The 18,556-nt window shown below is 57.3% G+C and overlaps 2 protein-coding genes and 1 non-coding gene across 8 annotated transcripts in view; all 3 read right to left on the minus strand.

The window, feature by feature from the left end:
- Positions 1-2,125, minus strand: part of SERPINF1 (serpin family F member 1) — a 14,743-nt gene extending 12,618 nt beyond the window's left edge. The window contains exon 1 of one of the 2 annotated variants that reach the window (XM_036408444.1): positions 1,967-2,125. The gene's annotated coding sequence lies outside the window, so the exon portion shown is untranslated. The remainder of the gene's footprint in view (positions 1-1,966) is intronic. The other variant, XM_045571013.1, reaches the window with a different exon arrangement.
- A 5,918-nt stretch (positions 2,126-8,043) lies between these two features.
- Positions 8,044-17,155, minus strand: SERPINF2 (serpin family F member 2). 5 transcript variants are annotated; one of them, XM_036408442.2, is made up of 10 exons: positions 17,033-17,155; positions 15,050-15,116; positions 14,590-14,628; positions 14,429-14,491; positions 13,968-14,169; positions 13,375-13,518; positions 13,042-13,245; positions 12,199-12,341; positions 9,810-10,014; positions 8,044-9,014 (listed from the first exon to the last, which is right to left on the minus strand). In XM_036408442.2, exons 2-10 carry the CDS (start codon positions 15,110-15,112, stop codon positions 8,602-8,604), a joined length of 1,476 nt encoding a protein of 491 aa, XP_036264335.1. In that variant the 5' UTR covers positions 15,113-15,116; positions 17,033-17,155; the 3' UTR covers positions 8,044-8,601. The 5 variants fall into 5 exon arrangements, with proteins under 5 accessions (XP_036264335.1, XP_036264334.1, XP_045426971.1 ...); XM_036408441.2 differs by having other exon boundaries at positions 16,989-17,035; XM_045571015.1 differs by lacking the exon at positions 17,033-17,155 and adding an exon at positions 16,519-16,543.
- Positions 15,565-15,686, minus strand: LOC118702615. The gene has a single exon (XR_004982777.1). It is a non-coding gene; the product is annotated as a 5S ribosomal RNA (ribosomal RNA).
- Positions 17,156-18,556: the final 1,401 nt, after the last annotated feature.

The following is an 18,556-nucleotide window of genomic DNA, read 5'->3' on the forward strand; positions in this document are numbered from 1 at the left end:
CGGCCGCACCCAGAGCTGGCGGAGCCCTCCTCGCTGAGCCTCAGGAGACCGGCTTCCTGGAGGCTGAAAACTCCGTGAGATCGCAGGCAGCGAGGCCAGAGGGAAGGCTGTCAGCTCCTGTTGCGCTGGCCAGCAGGGAGCTGCGATAGGAGCCAGGGACGGGGTCATCCCGGGACAGTGTGTGGGCAGGCGAAGTTCACCGTTGCAATCCCTGTGGAAGGGGGACCCTCTCTGCGGGAATCCCTACGAGTGGAGCCCAAGCCCCCGGCCCCGTGATCACGGTCACCATGTGGGTGGGCTGCGGACTGAGGATGCAGGGAGAGACCCCGGTGGGATAGGGCACAGGGCTCCACAGCCGGCCCAGGGCCAGGCAGCTCTGTGAGTCCTCCGCCTTGGCCCTGGGGGTGAGGGGAGTGGAGAGGTTATTGAAAGCCCCCTACAAGGCTGAGGGTCTGCATGGGGGCCTCTCTGAGCCCTGTCCAGGGTGATGGTTCATGGGTTGGGCAAGCCGCCATGGCGGGCCAGGGACAGAGGGACAACAATGCCACCCTGTCCAAAGGGCGGCAGTATTCCAGCCAGATTCCTATCCTACCAGGCTGGGGAGGGCATGGGGAGGCAGTCGACACCTCGCTGCTTCTCTCTGCCGCGTGGCCCACGTCAAAAGGCACAAGGAACTGGGATTTCCTGATCTTGCCTTCAAACTGGGAGGATCCATTGGAGCCAATGCATGTGTTTCTAATTAAACCCAATTGTGAGACAAACACCACCATCACCACCCTCCTCCTCCTCCTCTTTCCTTCCCCCAACCCCTCCTCCTCCTCCTTCTCTTCCTCCTCCCCTTCTCTTTCCTCCCCACATCCCCTCCTCCTCCTCCTCCTCCTCCTCCTGGAACCACAGAGCCTTCAAGCCACAGGGTTGTGGACCACATGGGCCAAGCAAGGAAGGGAACGCCCTCTCCCCTGGCTCAGGGAGGGAGAGTCCAAAGGGTCCCCTCCCAGCCCACCCCACCCAGGGTGACCCCATCAGTCCCCAGGCGATGTTCCTTAGGAAGACCTGCTTAAGGGGCCGGAGTGCCCCTGAGCTTCCCCTCCCCGCTCCTCACAGGGACCAGCCCTGGGCACGCACTCCCCGGCCCCTGCCTCTCCCACCCTCAGCCCCGGGCTGAACTCCCCGTGGGGCTGGGCATGGGGTTTCTGGGAAGCCTGCAGCTGTCTCTGGCCCGGACCCACGCCTCGCTGTGGCATGCCTCTGGGAGCGGAAGGGGCGCGGGCAGCATTCTCTCCAGCACTGGCAGCTGAGCCCCTGCCAAGCCCCAAACCCTGGCCGGGCTGCATAACAATCTCTGTGTGTGAGAGGCCAGCACCCCGCGGACCTGCCAGCTTTTCCTGGCAGCTCGCTCGGCCAGCAGCACAGGGTGGGCCCCGGGGAGAAGGACCCAGCTGTCCTCTCTCCCAGCCCTCCAGCTGCTGGGCAGGGCTGGGAAGTCACCGCTGAAGTCAGCACCAGTTGCCTGGAAAGGCAGCGGCGAGCTGAGCCCAGCGAAGGCCAAGGCCGGGCTGCAGGATGGGCTGCCACCCCTGAGGCCCCGGCACGGCTCCCAGCAGCCTCCTCCCCTCCGGGCTGCAGAGCCTCTCGGAGGTGCCACTCAGACCTGACCCTGCAGCTGAGCTCCCTGCTTCTCCCCGCACAGCCCCCTCCATTGTTTGCCACCCACTTCATGCAGGTTCTCCCAGCCTCTCCTCGTGGTGCACCGGAGTCTGGGGGTAACTGGGTTATCGCCTTCTGACCCCCATCTCCCTCTGCCTTCTCTCACCCACTAGCCCTGATGCCCACGCTGCAGAGGCTACTGTTTCCCCCCTCCTCTCCCTTGCACCTCTTTCCCACGCCCCTGGGGACCTGCCCCTCCCCAGCCCCACGAGTCTGTCCTGTCTTCTCCCGGCACCGAGGCCAGGCAGGGCTGCTTTACCTGTGGGTGCGCTGCTGCCCGGCGCCCAGCTCAGTCAGTCTGCACACTGAGGGGGCTCCTGCAAACACAAGAGCTTTTTCTGCTGCCTCCCAATCCCGCTTCCAGCAGGCTTCAGATTACAGCTACTCCTGCCTTAAAGCGACCTGCACTCAATTCAGATTCTGCGATTGCATAATTGTCTGGTGTTAACTTTAACCCACTGCTGCCCTTCCCCCATGCACCCCTGCCACACTCACACATTCATACACCCTTCTCCACCAGGCCCTCCTTCAGGCCCTGGCCCCTCCCCGCCTGAGGTTTCACCCCCAGAGGGCACCCGGGCCAGCCCGGGTGGGAGGCAGGTCTGAGGGAGAGCCTTGCAGGAGGAGGCCCCGAGGCAGGCTAGTGGAGAAAACACTGCCCGGTACTGGGGTTCTGGGTTTTCCCTGGTCCTGGGCTCTGACACTGACTGGGGATTGGGGCAGGACAACTCTCACAGTTCCTCCCTTTCTCAGCTGAAAAGTGAAGGGATGGTCCGGCTGGGTATCTCAGTTGGTTAGAGCATCTCCCTGATATGCCAAGGTTGCAGGTTTGATCCCTAGTCAGGGCACCTACAAGAAGCAACCAATGAATGCATGAAAAAGTGGAACAACAAATCTCTCTCTCCCTCTTTCTCTCTCTCTCTCTCTCTCTCTCTCTCTCTCTCTCTCTCTCTCTCTCTCTCTCTCCTAAAAAAATTTGGGGGGGAAAAATCAATAAGTAAGAAACATTTTTTAAATGAAAAGATGAGCTTGGCTGGTATGGTTCAGTGGTTGAGCATCCACCTATGAACCAGGAGGCCACAGTTTGATTCTCAGTCAAGGCACATGCCCAGGTTGTGGGCTTGATCCCGGTAGGGGCATGCAGGAAGCAACCGATCAATGATTCTCTGTCATCATTGATGTTTCTATCTCTCCCTCTCCCTTCCTCGCTGAAATCAATAAAAATATATTAATATTGTATAAATAAAATTTTTTTAAATGAAGGTTGCCGGGTAGCTCAGTTGGTTAGAGCATCATCCCGCTATGCCAAGGTTTCAGGTTTGATCTCCAGTCAAGGCACATACAAGAATCAACCAATGAATGCGTAAATAAGTGGCTTAACCAATGCTTCTCTCTCCCTTCCTCTCTTTCTCTAAAACCAATTTAAAAAAAAAAAAAAACATACAAAAACAACGAAGGGATGGAACTAGAATATCTGTGTGCTTTTTAAGCCCTAAAATTCTATGATTTTGAAAGGTCAGTGGAGCGCTAACCGGTTTGGCCTGGTGGATAGAACATCAGCCTTCAGACTGAAGGGTCCCAGGTTTGATTCCGGTCAAGGGCATGTACCTTGGTTGCAGGAGAGAGAGACAGAAACATCAATGATGAGAGAGAACCATTGATCAGCAGCCTCCTGTATGCCCCCTCCTTCCCTCTCTAAATCAATAAAATTATATTTTTTTAAAAAGAGAAGAAGAAGAATGATAGAAGGACATGACTGTCTGAGTAGACAACTTAAAATTGGACCCCCTGCCAAAATCAGTTTAGCTCAATGGGATAGAGCGTCAGCCTGCGGACTGAAAGGTCCCGGGTTCGATTCCGGTCAGGGGCATGTACCTTGGTTGAGGGCACATTCCCATTAGGAGGTGTGCAAGAGGCAGCTGATTGATGATTCTCGCTCATCAATGTTTCTAACTCTCTATCCCTCTCTCTTCCTCTCTGTAAAAAATCAATAAAATATATATTTTTTAAATTGGACTCCTGTCTCACACCATACACAAAAATGAACTCTAGGTACAGTAAATATTTAAATGTGAAAAAGCATCTCTGTTTTTACAGATCCCTTTTAAATGAATCTTTATTTAATTTCTTTTTCTATTTTTGAATAGATCTTAATGTTTATGTGGTTCAAAACTCAAAAGCAGCAAAGAGTATGCAGTGAAAAAGTCTTCCTCTCTCTCTGATCTTTCAGTCAGGAACTTCACTACCTGGAGTCAGTGGTTGTTAATCTCTTTCCCGTGTGTCCTTTCAGAGGTAGTTTTGATGCCTTAAAAAGCAAACACAAACACATGTACACAACAGGAATAATTGTGTTTCAGAAAAATGTATAGATGGATTATCTTTGTGATCTCTGGGTAGAAAATGTTTTTTTAAAAGACAATATATACCAAAAGAAGCACAAATGATAAAAGACTGATAAATTTGGCAATAAAATTAAAAAACTAGTTTTCATGAAAAAGTACCATAAAACAAAATGAAAAACAAGCCGCTAGGAGAAAATGTTTGTAACACAGGTAACTGATACGAAGAAATCACTGTGATATAGGAAGAATTATAAATCAATAAGAAAAACGATTCAACAGAAAAATAGGGCCAGGTAATTCACAGAATACAAATCCTAAAAGATGCTTTGTCCTCACCAATAACCAGGGGAATGAAAGTTAAAACCATAATTGTGCATCACACTCATCAAATGGGCAACATTTAAACATCTAACAAAACCAAGTGCCGGCCAGGGTCTCGGATGCCCTGCTGGCGATACAGCCAGTTTGAAAAAACAATCTGAAACAGACGGCAGCATTGTGCATAGCTGTACGTGGCAGCCCTGGCAGATAAAGGTGGGTGAACCCAAGCCCACAGCTCAGTAATTCCACTCCAAAGTATGTGAGCTGAAAACACACCATATAGGTGCACAACCAAGTATGCAAAGAATGTTCTAGAAGCAGGATTTGTAGAGGCAAAAAAAAAAATAATAATAAAGTGGGAGCTCCCTGCATATCCATCAGCAGGAGACTAACTACAGGCTGTACAAGCCTACAGCCTGAGAAATAATCGAGGGAAGCCATTTAAACCAACACAAATTTATCTCACCATGTGGAGTGATACAAATTACAGGAGCGTGCCAACAGGATGATGCATTTATGGAAGGCTTAAAAGCCCACAAAATGATACCGTAGAGCACTAATAGATAAAAACTCAGGTAGTGAAAATTGAAAAAATGCGTGAAAATGAAAACCAAATTCAGGATGATGGTCGGGGGGGGGCGGGGGAAGGACTGGGGGACGGGAATGGAAGCCTGTCGCTATGCGGAGACTATTTTTTAAGCTGCGCAGTGGCATTATGCAATTCATTACACCGTTCCGTGCGTCCCAGTTCCTTCTCTCTCCCCAATGACCGTGGCAGGAGTGCTTCCCTCTCCTCCTGAAGAAGAGCCCCCCACCCCACCCCTGTGTTCTTCAAGGACTGAGCTCCCGCAGGTAGCCCCGCTCCTGAGAGGTCCGTCCACAGCCCTTGTAAAAGCGTGAGGCTTGGCCCTGGCCGTGGTTCTCTGGCTAGAGCGTCAGCCCACGCCCTGAAGGGTCGCAGGCTTGATTGTCAGTCAAGGGCATGTGCCTGGGTTGCAGGTTCGATTCCCATCCCATTCAGGATGCATGCGGGAGACAATCCATCATAGTTTCTCAATCTCTCTCTCTCTCTCTCTCTCTCTCTCTCTCTCTCTCTCTCTCTCTCTCTCTCTCTCTCCACCTCCACCCTCCCTCCTCCCCCCACAACTTCCTTCCACTCTATCTAAAATCAATGGGAAAATATCCTCATGTGAGGATTAATAACAACCGAAAAAAAGCCATTTTCTCAAGGCAAAACTCCAGGAACTTGAAGGATGAGCCCCACTGCCTTGGCCTTTCCCGTCCCTTGTCTCCCACACAGTCTGTCTGTCCACAGATTCCATAACATTCAGCTGCAAAACACGTCTGAGTTCCGACCACTCTCCTCCGCAGCCAGCACCCTGGGCCAAACATCCGTGTCTCTTTCCTGCTGACCTGTCTCCCTGCTCCTGCATCCATCCCCCTACAATCTGTCCTCCACGTCGCAGCCAAACGAGCTTCTAGAACTTAACGCAGACCGCAGCACCCTCCATGGAAAGCCTGCCACAGCGAGTGAATTATTGCCATCCACAAGAACACAGGTGAACACACTCACTAGGTTGAATGAAAGAAGCAAGACAGGGAGCACTGTAGGGCTGTAGGATTCCTTTGTGTAAAACCCAAAACCAGGGAAGACAAATATGCTATTGGAAGTCAGGAGGGCGGCCAGCGTGGCTCAGTTGTTGAATGTCAACCTATGAACCAGGAGGTCACGGTTCGAATCCCAGTCAGGGCACATGCCCACGTTGCGCATTCAATCCCCCGTAGGGGGCTTGTAGGAAGCAGCTGATCAACGATTCTCTCTCATCATTGATGTTTTGATCTCTCTCTTCCTCTCCCTTCCTTTCTGAAACCAATAAAAATATATTTTTTTAAAAATAAGGCCAGCCGAAACCAGTTTGGCTCAGTGGTAGAGCATCGGTCTGCGGACTGAAAGGTCCCAGGTTCGATTCCAGACAAGGGCATGTACATTGGTTGCGGGCACATCCCCAGTAGGGGATGTGCAAGAGGCAGCTGGTCGATGTTTCTCTCTCATCAACGTTTCTGGCTCTCTATCCCTCTCTCCTCTCTGTAAAAAAAAATCAATAAAATATATTTTTAAAAATAATAAAATTTAAAAATAAATAAATAAATAAACAAATAAATAAAATAAGGCCGGAACCTATTTGGCTCAGTGGATAGGACATCGGCCTGCAGACTGAAGGGTCCCGGGTTCAATTCTGGTCAAGGGTGCGTACCTTGGTTGCGGACACATCCCCGGTGGGAGGTGTGCAAGAGGCGATCGATGTTTCTCTCTCATTGATGTTTCTAACTTAAGTCTTTGTCCCTCTCAATTCCTCTCTGTAAAAAGTCAATAAAATATATATATATATATATATATTTTTTTTTTTTAATTTTTTTTTTTTTTAAGAAATCAGGAGGCTGAATACTGTTCCTTGATCTGAATGCTGGTTGCAACAGGGGCATTTTGGTTCATAAACAAATTCATTAAGCTTACCTACAGTTATGACTTGTGTACTTTGCGTACTATATTTCAACACAAAACGTTCGCACGTTTGCTGTGCAGACTGCTCCGCCGCCAGCTCTGGCTGCAGGAGCAGGGGTCTTGCCTGCTTGTTGGAGTCACTGCACCCCCAGAGCTGGGCGGGCTGCGGACACACAGGAGGCATGGCATTTGGGAAAAATGCAATTAAAGCCGCCAGAGCAGCTGTGGGAGGACCTAGGAGGCAATGGCGTGACCCTCAGGGGGATGCCTGGATTCAAACCTCCTCCTCCCTCCCTCCACTCCAGCCCACGGACCTTCTGGAACCTTCCAACTGCGCTCCCACCTCGGGAACTCTGCACTTTCTATTCCTCTGCCAAGACCCTGTGGAAGGCTTGTGATTGAGGGGTGCCATGGTCCGGTTTAAGTTGTCCCCCCCCCCCATTTCCACAGTGTCCCCCTCATCCCTTCAAGTCTCACTCCCTGCTTTCTTTCTCATCCATCGCAGCGCTGATCACTCTCTGAGATTCCGATAGTCCGCTTGTTTATCCATTACCTGTCTCCCCACCTGCTGGTTTGCGAGGAGCGGGATTCCATCCCTCAGTTATAATCGGTTATAATCACGGCCCTTCAGGGCTGCAGGTGCTGCTGCCACAGGGACCCCTGCACTCGCACACAAGGGCCCACCCACATAGACACCGAGCTGCCCCTGCCCTGTGCCAGGGTGCCCCCACCACTCCCCCCAAATCCAGCGGACGGTCTCCAGCTGGAGCCGCCCCCCGGCCGGCTGGCGGGCGCCAGCTCCTGGCAGAGGGGCCAGCGTGTAATTAGAAACTCCTCAAGCTCCCTAATTGCCGGTTCTTCTCCCCCAGCAGGAGGCTGGTGCTATTCTGAGCAGCCCTGTTGCGGGCGCCTGCTGCGGCCTGCGGAGGGGGCAGGCTGAGAGCAGAGCCAGGCGGCGCCTGGGGAGGTGCCCCCCCTGGGGAGGTGCCCCCCCAGAGGTCAGGGGGCCTGCACAATGGAGAAGGTCTGGCAAGCAGCCAGAGACCAAACGTGGCACCGAGAGGGCGAGAGGGCGGCTGAGCCTCAGTCCGGTCTCTCCGTGGCCTCCTCCCCCCACCTCCCTCCAGGCCCCCCGCCCCCGCCCGTGCCCAGAACAGTGACACCAAAGCGGCCCATTCATTCTTTATTCGGGTAGCATAAAAATCACTACAAAAACTTTACAAAAGAGCCCTCAGGAGCTGATGCCACCCCCCTCAGCCCCCCGAGACCCCGGGCAGAGGAGGAAGAGGAGAGAGGAAGGAAAGGGAGTCCGGGCAGTGTGGGCATCACGAAGGACCAGTGGGGGAGGCTGGCGATGGCAGGTGCAGAGCAGGACGAGGCTGATGACCGCAGTGTCTGACCCCAGGACAGTGCTCTGCCCCTGAGCCACCCCGGGGCCCATCCCTCCTCCCCCAGCCAGGGCATCCGGCCCCTCCTGTCCGCCCTCCCTCGGGGAAACAAAGGTGAGCCAGGAACAACCCACCTACCTTGCTGACCAAAGTGGGTCCACAGCTGCCCCTCCCCCAGCCCCGCCCGCCCCCCAAGAGGAGATGGAAAGAAGGCTCCTCCCTCCCCGGACTGCCCGCCCCGCCCCGGCCCCGCCCCTCACCCCGCAAAGCTGTTTGGAAAGAGTCCCATGAATTGAGAGGCCGGCCCGGCAGGGGCCCAGGATGCGGGAGCCCGCCGCCCTCACTTGGGGCTGCCGAACTGGGGGTAATCCTCCTCGGGCAGGGGCTCCAGTTTCAAGCCCGGGCCGAAGGGCTTGTCGCCGCGGCCGAAGGCGTTCAGGTCCTCGAGGAGGTCCCTGCTGTCGGGGGAATCCTGCTGCTCCTTGTGCTCCCGCGGCGCCCCCGGGTTGGGGTTCCGCACGCTGCCCACGAAGAGGGGCAGCCCCGTGGTGTCCTCGAGGATGAAGAAGAGGAAGGGGCGGTTCACGCTGAAGGTGGAGAGGGACATGCGGGACATGGCCAAGCTGGTGGCCGCGGCCGCCTCCACGCCGGCCTCGCTGAGCTCCATCGTGGACTGGTGCTGCACGCTGGACACCACCAACCTCTCGTCCGAGATCCCGCTGAGGTCTGGGTTCTGAAACAGCTCCTGCAGGCCTGCCCCGGGGTCAGAGGGGGCCTGTCAGCGGTGCCTTCCGCCCGGTAGGCTGCCTGCACCTGCCCGGGAGGGCGTCCGGCATCCTGGCCGGGAGACACCTTGCGCCCGCAGATGCCTGGTTAATTCCCACTTGATCTTCAAGGATTAGCTTAAAGGTCACTTCCTCCAGGAAGCCCTCCCGGATCCCCAGCTCCAAAGACCAGGCAGGTGCCTCTTCCATGTTCTGAGGGAGCTGGAGAGAAGCCCTCTGTTCTATTCCGCATGCTGGATTCTAAGTCCCGGTTCCTCACCCGCCCTCTCCATGAGACTGAGCTCTTTGTCCATGGAGGGCTCTCCTGCCTCCCAGGCTCTCCGCCTGGGATTCTCTACCGCACAGTCGGGCAGAGCAGCTGGTCCTCCTTCCCTGGACCACCCAGTGCATCCTAGGACAGACAGTCCCGGGATTCACCTCAAACCCTCTCGCCGCCGGAAGCCTCAAAAAAAAAAAAAGGCCAGCCGAAACCGGTTTGGCTCAGTGGTAGAGTGTCGGCCTGTGGACTGAAGGGTCCCAGGTTCGATTCCGGTCAGGGGCATGTACATTGGTTGCGGGCGCATCCCCAGTAGGGGGTGTGCAAGAGGCAGCTGGTCGATGTTTCTCTCTCATCGACGTTTATAGCTCTCTATCTGCCTCCCTTTCTCTCTGTAAAAAATCAATAAAATATATTAAAAAAAAAAAAAAAAAAGCCAGCCTAGCTTTGTCTCCTCATCCACGCTGCCCAACCTGGCCGAGGCGGCTGTCCCAGGCGCCTCCTTACCCAGCTGGCTGAGGGTGGCCACGAGGTCCAGCTGGTGTTTCAGGTGCAGCTTAGGCAGCTGGACCTTGGTGGGCCTCTCCCGAAAGAAGGGCTGGTGCAGGGCATCCCAGCTCAGGTTGGCCAGCACCTGGGACACGTTCCACTCGAAGTAGGTGGGCATGATGACCACGAAGCTCATGTTGTTCTTAAAGGGGAAGTGAGCCACCTACAGACAAAGGAAGGAGACAGCGTGAGGACCAGAAAGCACCGGGGCGGAGGGGGGTCTGGGCCAGCGTGTGCTTCCGAGGCCGAGGGACCGGGGCTCCCGTCCATCCTGCTCAGGCCTGCGCTCCGCCTCCCGGAGCCTCCCATCCTCCCCTGCGAAGAGTGACAGATCCTCCCTTCCTCCAACCGACGGACGGAGAATGACGTAAACTGCACCTGCGGCCGGACATTCCTGAGCACCGGACCACCCATCAGCACCTGCCAAACACCCTAAGCCCCCGATTCCTAAGTCCCTAGGCCCCTAATCATAGGCCTTACACGAAACCACCAGTCAGCGTGTGCCGAGTGCCCCAAGCCCCGTCCCCTCTCTTTCCTCCCCTTAAAAGGTGCCTGAATCCCAGCTTTTCCTCTTTTTCCCCTCTGGAAGCAGCCGGCAGCGGTCCTCTTCTCTCCAATAAAGCCTGTGTCCTGGTCCCGGTCTCCGGCCTCTCTGTTTCATCTTTCAAAGACGGATGACCCTACCTCCCCACATTGCAGGTCGGCGTGTGGCCCAAAGGGGTAACACTTGTTAACGGTGTCGGTCTAGCCCTGCGACCCGGGGCGAAGCACCCCGTGTCCCCCTCGCCGATTCCCCATGAAGGCGGTGCACTGGGGCTGCTGGGCTTCAAACGGCCCCGGGTCCTGCAGGGCAGCTGCTGCAAAGGGTGGTCCTCGCTCACCACTCTCGCTTCCACGGGCGCTCTGCCCAGCCCTGCCGCCCGGGGGAGGATTCCACGCGAACGGGTTTCTGCAGCTAAAGGAGGACGGAGACCCCGGCCTCGGCGGTCTCCTGCAGCTTGGACTCCGAGGCTCTCAGCAGGCCCGGAGGGTGCTAAGGCCCCAGCATCTGGCTGCCTGGCCTGCCTGCCGAGGGCCTGCGACCAGCAAGGTCAGGGAGCCGGAGGAAGGGAGACCACGGGGGAAGGAGGTGTGGGCAGGACAGAGCCTGGCGGGAAGGGGCGGCAGGAAGGAAGCTGGTGGGGTGGTGCACCAGACCATCCTCCTTTCGGGGTGAACTGGAGAGAAGCCGGGATGCTGCTCCCAGGGCCGGCCCGTCCACAGGCCCCCCACCACCACCCCCCCAAGGGCTGCCGAAGCGGATGTGGTCTGTGTCCCCCCCCCCCCCCCCCAAGCTGCCCTCTCCGCCATGGGCCCCGGGGGTCAGTGCCTACGCCAAGGGGACCACGTGTAGACTGGAAGCAAGGGCGCCCACCCCTGAGAGAGCCTGGCATCGCACTCCATCCAATCAGAACGTCCCGTCAGGATGCTGGCACATGCATCCCAATCGGATCCTCCCTTCTGAGAAACTCCGCGGGAGAGCACAGGGTGCATCTCCCAGGCGGGGGGTGCCAAGGCCCCAGGTGGCTCCATGGCTGCCGGGGTGCCCACACCCCATGGGTCCTTGTACGAAAGCCCTGGGAACTAGAGATCACCTGGGTCTCCACTCAGTGCCCTCTCCTCAAAAAATGCTCCCTGGCCACTCTATCTAACACAGCACCCCTAAGTCCCCTTTGAAAGGTGTTTTCCTGCCGAAACCGGTTTGGCTCAGTGGATAGAGCGTCGGCCTGCGACTGAAAGGTCCCAGGTTCAATTCCAGTCAAGGGCATGTACCTTGGTTGTGGGCACATCCCCAGGAGGGAGTGTGCAAGAGGCAGCTGATCGATGACTCTCTCTCATTGATGTTTCTAACTATCTCTCTCCCTTCCTCTCTGCAAAAAATCAATAAAATATATTTTTAAAATAATTTTTAAAATAAAAATAAAGGTGTTTTCCCTCATAGCACTTATCACGCCCTGAAACCATCCTGTTGGTGTTTGTAAACTTGCATACTTGGTGTCTTCCCACCTGAGAACAGGGATCTGGGCTCCCCTGTGTTCCACCAACAGCCCAAGGCCTAGCACAGTGTCTGCACAGAGCAAACGCCCAGTATGGTTTTGTTGAATGAATGAATGAATGAATGAACCTCAGAGAGCCTGGAGCCTCCGTCCCCCTCAGTGGGGGCACAGTGAGACCTCTCATAGCCACGCCCCCAGGGACCTAGCTACCAGGAAGGTGATGGTCCCCTTCCCCACCCCCGTGCCCGCCCCATGGCCTGCTGCTCCCTCCCCGCGCCCAGCACGCAGGCCGGCTGGCCAGTCGGGGCGACCTGTACGGAGGGCTGCTCCAGCAGCATCCAGTGCAGCGGGTACATGCGGGCCTGCATCATGTCCACCGGCACCGCGAACTGCCCGTCCAGGTGGAACGTCCCTCTCTGCGTGAGGCTCGGGTCGAACTTGCTCTTCCAGAAACCTGCACCGGCAGAGGGCAGGGCCCCATAGGCTGGACCAGGGTGGTTCTCCGCCACCCGCCTCTTCCCCGTCCCACCCAGAACCCGTTCCAGGGGCAGAAGGTGGGGCCACGACCCCAGAGGGTGCTGGGCCAGCTGACACCTAGTTGATCTGAGATCTCTTTTCTGTAGAGTTTTAAAAATCCGGATGTGGCCGAAACCGGTGTGGCTCAGGGGATAGAGCGTCGGCCTGAGGACTGAAGGGTCCCGGGTTCGATTCCGGTCAAGGGCATGTGCATCGGTTGCGGGCACATCCCCAGTGGAGAGTGTGCAGGAGGCAGCTGGTCGATGATTCTCTCATCAGTGTTTCTAGCTATCTATCCTTCTCCCTTCCTCTCTGTGAAGAATCAATAAAATATATTAAAAAAAAAAATCCGGATGTGCATTCCCCCCTTCCCCTCCCCCCCCCCCCCCCCCCCCCCTGTATCCTGCCGTGCTCCTGGGAGCCTCCCCAGGGTCTTTTCACCCCGGGTTTCCTTCTAGGGTGCCCTCTCCACAACAGCCCCATCGGTTCCAGGGCCCTCCTTGCCACTACCTGCCTCCAACCCTCTCCCAAGCCACGACCCAGAGGCTCCGCCCTGAGGAGGAAGCTGAGGGCCGCAGCCTCCGGGCGGGGGAGGAGCTGCCGGGTGGGGAGACCTGAGAGAGGAGCCAGCCGCGCACCCTGGAAATGGATGACGTTGAGGAGCAGCAGCACGGTGTCATCCGCCATCTCCGAGAGGAAGTCCTCGATCTTCCCCTCCGTGGTCTCCTTCACCCATCTGTTGATGTTTGCCAAGTCCTCCCCCTTCTTCCCAATCAGGTTGATGGGCTTCGCGCCAAAGAGGTGTTCCGACTGCGTCAGGAAGTCCTCTTTGATGGGAAATCCTACGCAGGAGGGACCTCGGGTTGTCCCCGGAGCTCAGGCTCCACAGACAAAAAACGATCCAAGCTCACCTCCCTCGCCCCGTCCGTCCCACAGCCCCAGCGAGGGGACTCCCCGCCACCCGCACCCACCTTTCTGCAGGTACATCCGAGCGGCCATTCGGAATGCCCCGGGGCCCAGGTCCTGGCAGAGGCGGCTCAGCAGGTGGGGGAGGCAGGGCCCTGTGTCTGTGTGCAGCACCTGCTGCAGCCTCTGCAGCGTCTGGTTCTGGGCACCTGAGGGGACCGATCGCTGTGGCCAGGCTGGGCTCGTCCCCATCATCCCTGCCCCGCCCCAAGTCCCTCTTAAGCACCCACGGTGACCACACACTCTCCTCGCGTCCACTGATCTGGTCTGAGTCACAGGACCCCCACGTTCAACTTTCACGCCTGCTGCTGCTAGTCTGGGTGACCACGCCTCATGAAAACGGTCACTCCTCTCTGAGCCTGTTTCCCCCAATGAGACCCTCCAGTCCAATGGGCACGCTGTAGCTACCAAACTCTTGCCTACAAGTCCCCAGAAGCAGATCCTTGGGCCCAGTTCCTGGGCACCTGATTCACAGAGGCCTGAGGTGGGCCCAGGGGTCTGCGTTTTCACCAAACGTGACCCCGATGGAGGAGTCACCCTGACGCAGTGACTCCCACCGGCCTCCCAGCTCTGCGGGTCTCGACAGGCGCCGCCGTACCTAGTGCCAGGTGCGACAGCGCCAGGGCCACACTCAGAGGCGACAGGATGAGGTTGGGGTGGGCGGAGCTCTGGGCCACCTGGGAGAACAGGTCTGTGGTGAAGGCCATCATGGCCTTGGCCAGCCTGCGGGTCTGCTCCGGGCTGGGGGCCTCACTGCAGTCTCCTGAGGCCTTCTTCGGCTCCGTCTGGCCCTCAGGCTCCTGCAGGGATGTGTCGGGGGTCAGTGGAGGCCACCGGTCCCTCGGTTCTGTGTGGAAGACCTGCTTCACAGCCCCTGGGCCTTGTCCCGGGCCTGCCTGATGGATACATTCTGGGGCCTGGAGGCCTTCCTCTGCCCCTCACCCTCCCTCTTCAGCCCTCCCTCCGCCTCAAGGCCACGCCCCCAGTCCCCTCACCCCTGCTGACGGCTCCCCCCTCCCTCGGGCCCGCCCACTTTTTCCCAGCCCCACCTGGTTGTACCTGGTTGACCAACTTGAGGAGGCTGAGCGGGGACAGCTTCTCCTGGCTCGGCCCGGTCACTATCTGAAGAAAGGAGGAAGAAAATGGAGCGGGATCCTCTCCACAGGCCCCCCACCCCGCATGAGCCACAGGTGCGGCCCCTCAGCCCCTCTTCCCGGTACCTGCTGGCTCATGGGCTCCGCGGCGCTGGCTGGAGAGAACTGTTGGAAAAGGGGTGAGGAGAGGAGGGGGAACCCCCTCAGAGCCAAACCCTCCTGCCCTTCTCTGCCCCCTCAGACCTATGGCCTCCATACCCATCGGTCTGGGGCGGGGGCAGGGGTGGTGGGGATGAGCCCAGCCTGGCCACAGCGATCGGTCCCCTCAGGTGCCCAGAACCAGGCGCTGCAGAGGCTGCAGCAGGTGCTGCACGCAGACACAGGGCCCTGCCTCCCCCACCTGCTGAGCCGCCTCTGCCAGGACCTGGGCCCCGGGGCGTTCCGAATGGCCGCTCGGATGTACCTGCAGAAAGGTGGGTGCGGGTGGCGGGGAGGCCCCCTGCCTGGGGCTGTGGGACGGACAAGGTAAGGGAGGTGAGCTTGGCCTCCCCTCCCTACCCAGACCCAGCCTCCTGCCCAGACTCACCACTGAGCAGGGCCCTTGCAGGCAGGACAAGCTGAGCACCAGGAGGCCCCGGAGCAGTGCCATGTTCCTGTGAGGGGCAGGAAGCGTGATTGCCTACTAGCCGCCCCCCCCCACACACACACACACTGTCACCCCCAATGATCTCACTGGCCACCGGAGCCAAGTCCCTACACTAAGGTGACCAGATGTCCGGATTTTTAACAATTTGTCCCGCATCCCTCAGCGTTTAAAAAAGTCCTGACTTTTGCCAAAGCCTGTTTAGCTCAGTGGATAGAGCATCGGCCTGCGGACTAAAGGGTCCCGGGTTCGATTCCAGTCAAGGGCATGTACCTTGGTTGCGGGCACATCCCTAGTCGGGGGTGTGCAGGAGGCAGCTGATTGATGTCTATCTCTCATCGATGTTTCTAACTGTCTATCCCTCTCCCTTCCTCTCTGTGAAAAATCAATAAAAAATATATATATATTTTTTTAAAAAAGTCCCGATTTTTGGAAAGAATTTTTTTTTTTTTTTTTAAAGCCTACAGCACCCGGTATTCCCAGGCGGTCTCCCATCCAAGTACTAACCAGGCCCGACCCTGCTTAGCTTCTGAGATCAGACGAGATCGGGCGCGTTCAGGGTGGTGGTATGGCCGTAGACTGGAAAGAATTTTTAACAATTTGTCCCGCGGCCCGCGCCCTTTTAAAAAAGGCCGAGGGCTGAGGGGCAAATTGTTAAGAATCGGGACTGTCCTGCCAAAAGCGGGATGATCTGGTCACCTTACCCTACACCCACCATGGAATCCCACCCGCACGATCCCTGGCCGGCAGAGTCCCTGGCCATCGTCGCTGAGGGCAACGCCAGCTACAGCACACAATCCCCAAGATACACCGGCAGCGGCCCTCAGCTCCCGGGGGGCAGTTGGTTCATGGGATGGAAACCATATCAAAGCGAAGAAAGCCCTCCTCCTCCGAGGCCTGGCACTGAGTCAGACCTTGGTGTGCATCCCGGCGGACTCTCGCCAGGGGACCCGGACACCTCCCGTACCCCTCCGGGCCTCTCATCTTAGAGAACGGTGGCACAGTCCCCACCTCCTCCCCCGGTATGGGGAGGACCAGATAAGACGGCGTTTGTGGCCAAGACCGGTTTGGCTCAGTGGATAGAGCATTGGCCTTCGGACTGAAAGGTCCCGGGTTCCATTCCGGTCAAGGGCATGTACCTTGATTGCGGGCACATCCCCAGTAGGGGGTGTGCAAGAGGCAACTGATCGATGATCCTCTCTCATCGATGTTTCTAACTCTCTATCCCTCTCTCTTCCTCTCTGTGAAAAATCAATTAAAAAAAAAAAGTATATATTTAAAGACGGCGTTTGTGAGCCCGGAGTGCGAGGCCTGGCCCCCGGTCATGGCTGCTGCCTCCTAGTCGAGGCCCCTCTTCTGGGAGCCTGCCTCGTCCTGGGGTTCCCTCCTCGCAGCTCCTGTCCAGCCGGCCCCTCTGCTGGCTGGTCTGGGTTGGCCTTGCCCACAGGGTGGCAGGCCCCGGAGGCCCTGAGGTGTCAGCAGGGGTGGCGGGGGGGCCCCCAGAGCAGCCTTGTTGACCCAGCGGCAGGCAGAACCCGATGAATGACTCCGGCCAGAGCCACCTTTGGACTTTTGGGAAACGCTGCCCCAGGCTGCCTCCCTCCGGGAAGTCTGGCTCTGGCCTCAGAGCGGGTCTCACACACTCCACCCCCCACCTCAGAGCCCGTCCTTCTGGAGGATCCTTCTACCACCCCTGGCTCCTCCCCATCGAGGTTCTGATCCCCAACCTGGACCTTTGAATCTTTCTGGTAAGAAATGACCTTCCGTTTTTCAAGTCCCAGAGAGCCTTCCCCTGAACCACCACCACCACCTTTCATCACCCCAGGAGCCTGGGAAACAACAGGCTTCTGAATAAGTTCAGCTGCAAGTGGGCAGCTCCCACCTCCTCTCCCGCCCGGGAGCAGGCCGTCAGCTCTCCCCTCCTACCTCGAGGCTCCTCTCTCCGCACGCAATGTCCCTCCGGGATACTTGGGTGCTCCCCACGCTCTGCCCCGGCTCCAGCCAGCCCCGCCGCCGAGCCCTCCCCTCCCACCAGGACCTTTGCTCTCAGCCAACCCCTGTGCAGCTTGCTTTCTCCTCTGGTAAATATTGACCCGCACATCCGATTAAACATTGATATTGGGGCCGGAAGCCCCTTTCCCACCAGGGCATCTCGCCCTGAGACAGCCACCTGGAACCACACGGGTTTGGGTCCCCCCTGAGCCTGGAGGACGGAGGTTCAGGAGACGGTGGAGGAGGCTCTCCTCACCCAGAGAGTAGATCCCCGAAGGACAGGAGCCTTCCAGAGGCCCCGTCAGGTGGAGGCGCACCCCCGCTCCTGTCAGGCTCGGGGAGGCTATGTAACCTGCCCGAGGACAGAGCTGGGCTGTTCCGTCCAGGCCCCCACTTCCTTTCCTCTCCCCAAAGCGGCCTCCCATCCCGAGGGGAGGGAAGGGGAAGCTGCAGGAGCATATGGAGGGAACCCAGGATAGGATGTCCCATCCCCACTCTTTTTTTTTTTTTTTTTTTAATATATTTTATTGATTTTTTTACGGAGAGGAAGGGAGAGGGTTAGAGAGTTAGAAACATCGATGAGAGAGAATCATCAATCAGCTGCCTCCTGCACACCCCCCACCAGGGATGAGCCCGCAATCAAGGTACATGCCCTTGACCGGAATCGAACCTGGGACCCTTCAGTCTGCAGGCCGACGCTCTATCCACTGAGCCAAACCGGTTTCTGCCCATTCCCACTCTTACATGCCCAGGATCCTGATTGGCTGCCTTCAGCCTGGGTCAGAAGGCAGGGGATGGAACGAGATGCTGAGGGATGCAGCCTCTCTCAGCACCCTACCTCACTGGGAGCCATGCCTGCTTCCCTGCCCAGGGGGGAGGGCTCTGGGGCCTGGCGTGGGGCTGCGGGAAGCAGGAGCCCTATTCGCTGTGCCATCTGGAGAATGGCCGGCCTGCCTCCCCCCCCGCTCTGCCCCACTCCTCGCCCTCTCCTCACCGACCTGCAAGCGGTGGGATCTCAACGTCTCCCCACCTGACATGGCCGACAAGAAAAGCCTCACTCGTTGCAAGGTGTTTCCAAAGGGTTTATTGGCCGTATTTACATCTATTGCGAACAGTGAGGAGGCAGCAGGGGCCCAGGCCAGACCCCATCTCTGCTCCACATGGTGGGACACGGGGACCCCGGGATGGTCTTGTTCCCCAGGGGAGACCTGAGATGCACAGATGAAATTCTTCTTGGCTCGCCAAAACCGGTGTGGCTCAGTGGATAGAGCGTCGGCCTGCGGACTGAAAGGTCCCGGGTTCGACTCCGGTCAAGGGCATGTACCATGGTTGCGGGCATATCCCTAGTCGGGGGGTGAGCAGGAGGCAGCTGGTCTCTCTCATTGATGTTTCTAACTCTCTGTTCCTCTCTCTTCCTCTCTGCAAAAAATCAATAAAATATATATATTTTTTAAAATT

The sequence above is a fragment of the Pipistrellus kuhlii genome, unplaced genomic scaffold (assembly GCF_014108245.1).
Source record: "Pipistrellus kuhlii isolate mPipKuh1 unplaced genomic scaffold, mPipKuh1.p scaffold_m20_p_39, whole genome shotgun sequence".
In the NCBI taxonomy this organism is placed as follows: domain Eukaryota; kingdom Metazoa; phylum Chordata; class Mammalia; order Chiroptera; family Vespertilionidae; genus Pipistrellus; species Pipistrellus kuhlii.